At 53.0% G+C, this 10,710-nt stretch overlaps 1 protein-coding gene across 1 annotated transcript; it reads right to left on the bottom strand.

Moving 5' to 3' along the window:
• Positions 1-7,666: 7,666 nt before the first annotated feature.
• LOC133210558 (olfactory receptor 14J1-like) lies at positions 7,667-10,016 on the bottom strand. Its single transcript, XM_061350022.1, has 2 exons — positions 9,996-10,016; positions 7,667-8,628 (listed from the first exon to the last, which is right to left on the bottom strand). Exon 2 carries the CDS (start codon positions 8,603-8,605, stop codon positions 7,667-7,669), a length of 939 nt encoding a protein of 312 aa, XP_061206006.1. The 5' UTR covers positions 8,606-8,628; positions 9,996-10,016.
• Positions 10,017-10,710: the final 694 nt, after the last annotated feature.

Genomic DNA, 10,710 nt, shown 5'->3' with positions numbered 1-10,710 from the left:
GACTGGCTGCCTGTACTGGCAAGGAGGACTTGGAGAATACAGAGCCAGGCTCCTCCCCATGGTGCCTGGTGAGAGGACAAAAGGCAGTGGGGATCGTGACAGAGGAGAGGTTCAGTCAGGACAGGAGGAAACCTTGTTCCCATGGGCTCAGGCGAGTGCTGCATCAGGTCACCCACAGAGGCTGTGCAGCCTCTGGCTTTGAGGTTTTCCAACTCGGACTGAATCAAGCCTTGACCTCCCTGCTCTGCCACCCTTCCTGATGGGTTGGACTGGAGACCTCCTGGGGTGCCATCCAACTTCTGTTCTCTTACGATCCTACTGTGATGGGCTTATGAAGGGCCACAAAGAAGCTTTAAAGGCTGGAGCATGTCTCCAATTGAGACACGCTGACAGATATGGGTGTTCAGCCTGGAGAAGAGAAGGTTCCAGGGAGACATCTGAGGAATCTACCTGTATCTAAGCAGGGCCTAAAAGAAATCTGGAGAGGGGCTTTCTGCAAGGGTGCGCAGTGACAGGAAAGGGGGAATATCTTTAATCTATAAAAAGGGAGATTTAATTTGGGCATTTGGAGGAAGTTGTTCCCTTTGGGGTGGTGGGAGAGGGTGCCCAACAAAGCTGCGGCTGCCCCCATCCCTGGCAGGGTTCAAGGCCAGGTTGGATGGGAGTCAACTTATCTCTGAAGCAGTGCTTTGTCCAGCCCTGGTGTTAACAAGGGATGTCAGATGAAATCCAACTTTACTGTAAAGTTTGCTACGTGTACTCATGCCTCAGATGAGTGTGGGCTGCACAAGAGAGGCTCAGCATGGCCTTGGAGTAATTTTTACTGTGTTATTTATTTATTGGCATAACACTAAGGAGGTTATTGGGGTTTTTTTTTTAGGGGTATAAATCTTTCTTTGTATGACCAAAAAATCAGAAGAGTATTGAAAGAGGAAGAAGTTCTCAGATATTTGAAGCTTAGTGAGGAGCCTGGAGAGCTGCAGCGTCCATCAGTTATTTTCCATTTGCACTGTGCTCCAACCTCCACTGCCTGTAAGATGCCTTCACACACAAAATGATCTTAAGAACCCCCACAAACACCCGTCCTGTGCTGAAAGAGGGGGAGCACGGTTTCAAAGAGCAGATAATGGAGCTCTGATGGGGAGAAGCAAAGGACTGTGCCCAGGAGAGCACGGCCAGCAGCCACCTCCAGTGCCAGACCCCAAGAGAGCTGCCTGAACGCACCCTCCCCAGCGCGGGGCTGCACTTGCCCATGGCTCTGCTGCCTGGAGCTGTCCCTGCCAGGAGCTGCTGCTCTGTGCCCAGCTCTGCCCCCTCTCAGTGCTCCCAGAGCCCATCCCATGGGCTGTGTGCTCAGCTCTGCCCTGCACACCCCTCCCGGCAGCAGGGCTCTGCCCAGGGGCATCTCTGCCTCTGCAGGAACCCCACAGCTGGCACTCAGTGGGTCCATCAATGGTGAATGGAGAAACGTGGTCACCCCTGAGGAAAGCCTTGAGAGCTTCTTAACTCTTCAGTTAGTTACCGGTGGCAATGAGCAGTGTGTAGGGAGGGGAGAGAGGGTGGAGGGGAGTCAGCAAGAAGCAAGGGGATGGTTCAGGGCTTTAACAGATCCTTACAGGCAGGACGGAGCCCAGCAATGGAGAGCAGTCGGTGTCTGTAGGTGGAGCAGCAGTAGGTGCTCCTGGAGCGTGGCTGCAGGCCCTGGACAAACCAGAGGCTACCTGAGGAGTTTCCCTCATGGGAACATGCCTCAGCGTGGCACAAGGGGAATGCCCACTGCTGGGGTTGCCTGAACACTGCTCATCCTGCCCCACGAGCCGACCTTCCTGTCTCCCGCTCCTGCACTCCCCAAACTTGCCTGGAATGCAGGATCCATCCCTGACCCTGGAGGATGCAGGATCCATCCCTGAGCCTGGAGGATGCAGGATCCATCCCTGAGCCTGGAGGATGCAGGATCCATCCCTGAGCCTGGAGGATGCAGGATCCATCCCTGAGCCTGGAGAATGCAGGATCCATCCCTGAGCCTGGAGGATGCAGGATCCATCCCTGAGCCTGGAGGATGCAGGATCCATCCCTGAGCCTGGAGGATGCAGGATCCATCCCTGAGCCTGGAGGATGCAGGATCCATCCCTGAGCCTGGAGGATGCAGGATCCATCCCTGAGCCTGGAGGATGCAGGATCCATCCCTGAGCCTGGAGGAGGCAGGATCCATCCCTGAGCCTGGAGGATGCAGGATCCATCCCTGAGCCTGGAGAATGCAGAATCCATCCCTGAGCCTGGAGGATGCAGGATCCATCCCTGAGCCTGGAGGAGGCAGGATCCCATCCCTGAGCCTGGAGGATGCAGGATCCCATCCCTGAGCCTGGAGGATGCAGGATCCATCCCTGAGCCTGGAGGATGCAGGATCCATCCCTGAGCCTGGAGGATGCAGGATCCATCCCTGAGCCTGGAGGATGCAGGATCCATCCCTGAGCCTGGAGAATGCAGGATCCATCCCTGAGCCTGGAGAATGCAGGATCCATCCCTGAGCCTGGAGGATGCAGGAACCTCCTGCAGGGAGGTGTCGCTGATTCAGGGTCTTCCCAATGCGTTCTCAATCCAGATCATTCCCTTTTCCCACTGCTCTCTCATGGTGCTTAGTTCTCTCTACTGATGGCATCACCCAATCCTCTAGAAGCCTCTTTTAGATGGCCTTGCTGAGGGATGTTCCCTCCACCTGCTGAATTGACACTATAGTAGCAGCCACCAACTACTGTAATGGTGGTTTCAAGCATAATGGGGATTTTCTTGCTAGCAGGAAGAGAAGGAAACCTCTGCAAAGTGCAGCCTGGAAGGTTCAGACTCCAAGTTAGGAAAGGGAAATGTCTCTGGAAAGGTGGACTTGTGGTGCCAGAGGTCACCCAGAGGGAGTCTGGCTCAGCCCAGGGCATTGTGTGTTCAAGGAACAGACAGCGACGGGTGCAGAGATGTGACTGAAGGTACAGAAATGATGTCACAATTGGGTCCATGATGTCACAACAGGGTCTATGATGTCACAGGTGAGAGCTAGGTGGGTGTCAACAGCCTGAAGGGAAAGAGGTGCAGGCATGGGCCAGTGTAGGACAGCCTGCAGCGCAGATGACAGGATTGTGGCCAGGCTGAAAGGACCAAGAGAACAAAAGGCCTCTGTGCCCTGGGCTATGGCAGCTCCTCTTTCATCAAGACCTATGAGGAGAACTTTCTTTCTCAGGATTTCGGGCTCTGCTTTCCAAGGGCTGTGGTCAGGGCTTGGCCTTTCTGCTCTGTCAAACAAACCAAGGGTTTCCTCACCATCAGACACCTGCATTTTGCCTTTGTCTCCCTGTAATCACAGCCTCCACTTACTTGCTTTAACGAGTCCCTGGGGAGGCTTTGTCAGCAACAGCTCCCAGTGGGGCCCATTAATGCTGAAGGGACTCGGGGCTTTGTTTCTGATTTGGACTTCTGGAGAGGTTTCATCAGTCTCTTCTCAGTACCGGAGGTTCATGGACTCGGCCCAAATACACCATGGGGCTCATTAAACCCTGAGGAGCCATGTCTCACCCTGTGGATTTTGTTGAATCTTCCAGATTGTCTTCCAGGGAATTGGGAAGGTTTCCATGTGCAGGAAGATTCCAAAGAACATCTGATAGAAGTTATTTGAAAGGGTTTATTTTATCACCTTTCAGTTTAGAAATTTCTATTCCATTGCCACTGATCCCAAGTGCCTCTCCCAGAGCCCTGCACAGGCAGGAAAAGCAGCCCTTAAGGTCCAGCGCTGCACTGAGCACCTCGCTCCTCACTCCCCGCCCAACATTGCTCTCATCGTCACCTCTTGTGCCCCAGCTCCCAGCCTGGCTGCCTTAGAGACCTGCCTGCACACGGGCAGAGCAGGATGGTTCCTCTGGGCAAGCAAAGCAAAGCAAAGGGAAGCATGACAAAGCATCATACACCGTCAGATGCACTCGGGCCATCTCCCAAATTATTGTGCCTGCTATTGGGGAATTTTGGAGACCACCCCATGAACCCTGAAATCTCCCATGAACCCCCAAATCCCTCTGAAGCCCCAAATTCCACACATTTATGGCAAAGGGACCACATGGGGCATCCAGTGATGCCCCAGGTGTCCTGGAATGGATATATCCTCCATTTTCAAGAGGAGGGGGGGGTCCCCTAAATCCCTGCACACCCTGGAGAGTCTCGGGGACCTCCCCAAAGCCCAAAACACCCCTGAATCCCCAAATCTTCCTCTGAACCCTCAAACTCCCCCCACTTACTGCCATGGGCAAGCACAGGGCAACCGGTGAGACTCAGGGTGCCGAGGGACAAAGGTGCCTGCACTGAGGGACATGGGGGTCCCCCAGATTCCTGCCCCTGGGGAGCTTTGGCCCCTGCACCCCCCCTCTGCAGAGCTGTCCCCGCAGTCACTGCAGGGGCTGCGGCAGCACGAGGCCGACGTGAAGCTGCTGCAGCAGCAGCGCCGGGACCTGAAGGAGCTGCGCCAGAAGCACCTCAAGAGGCTCCCAGGCAGCCAGGTGGGACCCCGAACCTGGCACCCCTGAACCGAGCACCCCCGCACCCCAAAATCCCACCAGGGAGCCCCAAATCCCCCCAACACAAACTCTGCAGATCCAAATCCACCCCGGCTCAGCGCAGCAGCCAGGAGCCCCTGAGAAAGGGGTGGTCTGAAAAGTGGGGTCCCCCCGGTACCTGCCCTTGGGTCCCCAAAATGCTGTGGGACCTCAAATCCACTGTGGAGACCCCAACGTTGCTTTGGGTTCAGTAGTGAATTCAGGGGACTCTTCAAAAGAGGAACCCCAATAAAGGGGTGCCCCAAAATGTCACTGCCCACCCAAAGGGCCCTGGAGATACCCAAAGTAGTTGTGGTGTCCTCCAAAATCCTGGGGTACCCCAAATCTCCTTGAAGCAACAGACAAGCAGGCAGGAGCCCCAAATGGGGGGCCTGTAGCACCCCTAAACTGAACTGCAACCCACTGTTATATCAATTCCATCTTGGCCATGATCTCATTTAATTAATTGTTTATTACAGTGGATTAATATGGAGAGGCAATAAGCAAGCAGCGCTGGGTGCCCCGGGGAGTCTCCGCTCCACCCAAGACGCACACCGAGAGTTCTGGGGTACAGGCTCTTCTACTCCTCGGTCTTGGGTTTCAGCCAATCCTGTCGTCTCCTTCACCCAAATATCGACGTGGTTCCTTTTCATTGTTCTCCTCCTGTTGCTGGGGTCTTATCTTTGGGTGAAGAAACTTCTTAAAAAGTCATTGAATTCCTTGGCAATCCCCCATTAACAGGGGATGTCTGTCACAAGCTTAACCAACATCTTAGCCCCCCTAAATTCCATTTCTTATATAGTTACTTATTCAATACACAAGTTTCACCTCATCCTGTACCAGAAGGTATCTCTTGATCACCTAACCCCCTCAAGGCATTCAAGCAGTTAAACAAAGTACCCCTGTAATAAGCAGTGTTTGAGACATTCAAGTAGTTAAACAAAGTACCCCTTAAAGTAACAAAGCGTTTGATTAGGAAGGATTGTTCCTTTGTTTCTTCTTCTCTTTCATCATTGTATTGACAGGAACATCTATCATAATCTGATCATTCTTACACATTCTACACACAATACAATGATTTCAAGGATTTTCAATTCCTCCCAAAGTACACTGATGATAAGAATTCCTAAATTGCTGACACGAATCATTCCTATATACCTCACACCACCATCACCACAGGCCCTGCCAAATGAACCCAGGGACCCAAAATCCTGGAGGGGTCCCACCAAACAACCCTGCCCCCAAGTGGGGGTGCCCCTAAAAAGCTCCTTCCCCCCGAGACAAAGTGGCAAAAGATCACAAAATGGAATATAGAAACCTTTAGAATTAGTTTTAGTAATGCTAAGTTTGATGGCTTTGTAACGGCAGCAATGGAAAATTATTGAGGTGCGTGATACATAGAGAAAAAAATAGGGTACAGCTAGAGAACATAGTGAGAATTCTCACAAGATAAATTGTTATAGTTGGCATAGTTTTAAGAGAAACAGTCAGGAAGAACAGGACACAGGGATAAGGGGTATCTGGGAACTGCAGGTGTCCAGCATGGGCTGCAGTTAAATAACTGATAAGTAGGAGGCTGGGAGGATTATTATGTCTGTGGTGCTAACGAACCAATTAAACTGGTATGAGCATCTACTGCGCGTGCTTCAAAGGCTGCCAGAAGTGATGAAGATCGTTGGAAGAAGTAAAGGACCCTCAGAGACCAGCACCACAATTCTGTACGCATGGGGGGAACTCTCTGCATAATGATGTAATGCATACGTAGCCTCATGAATATGTATGTATGCCCAGGGACTATATAAGGGTGGCTTGTATAGCAGTACGGGGACACACGTTAGGAGGAGCTGTCCCCCGTGTCTCCCGGCGCCGCAATAAAGAATACCAGCTTGTCAGCTTGAAAACTGTGTTGGCAAGTTTGTTCCTGCAGTTTTCTCCGAATCACCCCCAAAACCACCCAGCCCCAAACTGCTCCTTGTTGCCCCCAAACCACATTCCATGGCCCGTCCCAACTCCCCCTGCCCTCTGGTATCAGGGAGCCAGAGGGGGCAGCCCCAGAATTGGGGGGATGCCTAATTTGAGGTGTCCCCCCAAAAGACCACCAGCAAGGAGGTAGGATCTAAAATTCACCTTTAAAGTCCCGGTTGCTGTTGGTGACCATCCAACCAGGGTATCCCACCAAAGATGTTCTCATGCTCAGTGTGTGGCCTTGCCATTGACAGGTTACTGGCTCGACTCGATGTTCTCAAAGGGCCATTTTCAAAATAAATGATTCTGCGATTGTAAGAAAATAAGGTTTTTTTTGCCTTAAATCTCTTTCTGAGCTGATAAATGATTGAGGAGGTTGGTGTGACACTGGCACAGGGTGCCCAGAGAAGCTGTGGCTTCCCCATCCATGGCAGCGTTCAAGGCCAGATTGAATGGGACTCATCTCTGCAGCAGTGTTTTGCCAAGCCCTCTTGTTTACAAGGGATGTCAGATGAAATCCAACTTTATTGTAAAGTTCTCTATATGTACTTTTCATGGTTTAAGCCCTGTTGACAAACCAGCCATACAGTCTCTCTCTCAGCCCACCCCACTTCCCCCTTTCTTGCCCACCTTTTCCTCCCATGTGGATGGGGAGGAGAATCAAAAGAATGCAGCTTCCAATGGCTGAGATAAGAACAGTTTAGTAACTCAGGTATAACACAAATCACTGCTGCTACCACCAATGATAATAATGATAAGGGAAATAACAAGGGAAGAGAATACAACACCTCACCACCCACTGACTGATGACTCGCCCCCCCCAGCCCAACTGAGCACCGACTGATACCTCGTCCAACCCTGCAGTTCTCCTCGCCCTTCCAGGTAACTCCCCGTTACATCCCGGGCATGACGTGCTGTGGTATGGAATACCTCTCTGGTCAGTTTGGGTCAGGTGTGCTGTCCCTGCTTCCTCCCAGCTTCCCTCCTCCCTGGCAGAGCGTGAGGCTCACAAAGGCCTTGGGCAGACCAAACATTAGAGCAGCAATTAAAAACATCAGTGCTATCAGTGCAGATCCCAGGCCGAAAGTCAAAACCACAGCGCTGCAGCAGCAACTAAGGAGAAAAAAGAACTGCTACTGCTGAAACCAGGACACACATCCAGCCACCAGCTTCCTCACAGCATCCTTGAGCTCCTGGTTCCTCAGGCTGTAGATGAGGGGGTTCACTGCTGGAGGCACCACCGAGTACAGCACTGACAGCACCAGATCCAGGGATGGGGAGGACGCAGAGAGGGGCTTCAGGTAGGCAAATCCTGAAGTGCTGAGAAGCAAGGAAAGCACGGCCAAGGGAGGGAGGCACGTGGAAAAGGCTTTGTGGCGTCCCTGCTCACAGGGGATCCTCAGCACAGCCCTGAAGATCTGCACATAGGACCCCACAATGAACACAAAACAGCCAAATGTGAGACAGGCACCAACCCCAAGCAGCCCAACTTCCCTGAGGTAGGAATGTGAGCAGGAGAGCTTGAGGATCTGGGGGATTTCACAGAAGAACTGCTCCACAGCATTGCCTCGGCAGAGGGGCAGTGAAAACGTATTGGCTGTGTGCAGCAGAGCAGTGAGAAACCCAGCGCCCCAGGCAGCTGCTGCCATGTGGACACAAGCTCTGCTGCCCAGGAGGGTCCCGTAGTGCAGGGGCTTGCAGATGGCCACATAGCGGTCGTAGGACATAATGGTGAGGAGATAAATCTCAGATGTGATAAAAAAGACAAAGAAAAAGAGCTGTGCAGCACAGCCTGTGTAGGAGATGGCCCTGGTGTTCCAGAGGGAATTGGCCATGGATTTGGGGACAGTGGTGCAGATGCAGCCCAGGTCCAGCAGGGAGAGGTTGAGGAGGAAGAAGTACATGGGGGTGTGGAGGTGCCGGTCGCAGGCTGTGCTGGTGATGATGAGGCCGTTGCCCAGGATTGCAGCCAGGGAGATGCCCAGGAAGAGCCAGAAGTGGCAGAGCTGCAGCTCCCGCGTGGCTGCGAAGGGCAGGAGGAGGAACTGGGTGATGGAGCTGCCGTTGGACATCTGCTGCCTCTGGGCATGGGGCACTGAAACAGGAGAAAAGGGCAGGGACAGGGTAGGGCAGGAGGAATGTCAGATACACAAGTTCCATTTACACACTTACGGCTCTGAGCACATCATAGGAGGAGAGGAGAGGCTCAGGGTCATCACCAGTGATGGCATTATACCGCTGGGCTTCCTTCATACATACAATCAGAAGAGCATTGCATCAGGCAAAAAGTCTGAGTGTTTTGCAGCTTAGTACATAGCCCAGAGAGCTCCAGTGTCCATCACTCCTTTCCCATTGGCCCTTTGCTTCCACTTGCAGTGCCTGTAAGATGCCTTCACACACAAACACAAATGCCCAGGCAATATCTGCCCTGTGCTGAGAGCCGGGGTGCCCAATGTCAAAGGGCAGACGACGGAGCTCTGATGAGGAGAAGCAAAGGACTGTGCCCAGCAGAGCAGGGCCAGCAGCCACCTCCAGTGCCAGACCCCAAGAGAGCTGCCTGAACGCACCCTCCCCAGCGCGGGGCTGCACCTTCCCCCCACTCCCTGCCCATGGCTCTGCTGCCTGGAGCTGTCCCTGCTGGGCTGCAGGGACCCTGCTGCAAGGGCAGCGCTGGGCACCCCTGCCTGCACACCCACATTCACAGCCTGCAGCCAGCCCCGGGACAAGGGACCTGCCTTGTCCTGGCCCTGCATGGTGCAGAGGGAAGCCCTGCTCTGCAGCACATCCTCCTCCTTACCTACACAGAGAGACCGAGAGAGAGCTCCTGACAGATGCCATGCACTGTGCGAGGCAGCAGCTGGAGGAGATCCCTGCAGGAGCTGCAGCTGCATTGCCCTGCACCCAGAGCCTCACCATGCACAGGGCTGGGAAGGTTTCTCCTGCAGGGAGCTCTCAGCATCCTCCACTGCCCAGTGCCTTTAAGCTCTCTGAGGCTGGCAGCTCTGCCCTGGGGGCCTGCAGGCAGTGCCCCAGCCCTGCTCCTCAGCAGAGCTGTCTCTCTGCAGCACTGCCGCTTGCCAGCATCTATCTGCGTCCCAGGAGCCCGGCCCAGCTCAGCAGCAGAGGCCCAGCTCTGCCTCTGCCCCGCTGGGCTCCCCCCAGGGCTCCCTGGGGCTCCAGGGAACCCCATGGGAAACAGCCTGGAGCAGGCACTGATGCTCCCTCCTCAGCTGGCAGACACATTGCCTTCCTGCAGTGCCATTTCTCTGAGGAGAGACAGAGTTTGCTCTGAGCAAGAAGATCCTTTAGAATCATGGAACCATTGAGGTTGGAAAAGACCTAAATGTAGAATCAAACCCATTTAGGTTTTAAAAGTCCGTTAAGAACATCGAGTCCACCATTAACCTAACACTGGCAAGTCAGCACATCAATTATATCTCTTAGAACATGTCTGTTACGTACCTCCAGGGATGGTGACACAACCACTTCTGCAGGCAGCCTCTTTCTTGTGTTTTAATTCCTAATACAGGAACACCTGATACAGGTATTAATACCTAATACAGGAATCAAGTACCTAATACAGGAATTAAAACCAGACCAGTCACTGGGGCCTGTACATCCCCACCACTCTCCATAGAAGAAGGGGGTTTTGCTGAGCAGGGCTCTTCCTGTGACCTCGTCAAACTGGCACTGTTGGTCCAAAAAAGAACTTTAATGTTCAAGCTGCCTCCTTCAAAGACTTTGAACCAACATCCTCTGAGTGGGAAAAGGGACTCTTGTCTTTGGTCCCAGCAGTAAAACAAACAGAGCACACTGATCAAGAACACTGATCAAGACCAAGCAGTACAAACCATCCATTCAATCCATTCAATTGACTGGACAGTATCCCAAAGAGTGGGATGGATCCCCTAAAGGAACCCAAAGGCTCTCAGGTTGCAGTTGCACAAACCACACTCAGACAATGGCATGCCTACCTATTGGGAGTTGCAGAGGAACTGAGATTACCTGAAGGACAGAGTGAAGTTCCCAAACTACTGCAGATGCCTGTAAATGCAGAGCCATCAGCGTTACAACAACCTTTCAAACCTCACCAGGTTCAGGAGCAGCTCCCTTCACCCAGGGAACACCAACAGAGAATACCTGGTTCAGCGGTGCCTCAGCAAAAAGGATCACAGAA

The sequence above is a fragment of the Neopsephotus bourkii genome, unplaced genomic scaffold, assembly GCF_033783945.1.
Source record: "Neopsephotus bourkii isolate Nb327-2 ecotype Australia unplaced genomic scaffold, CSIRO-AGI_Nbou_v1 NB_468, whole genome shotgun sequence".
In the NCBI taxonomy this organism is placed as follows: Eukaryota; Metazoa; Chordata; class Aves; order Psittaciformes; family Psittacidae; genus Neopsephotus; species Neopsephotus bourkii.
Note: the sequence above shows the minus strand (reverse complement) of the source record. Positions and strands in the feature narration are given on the sequence as shown.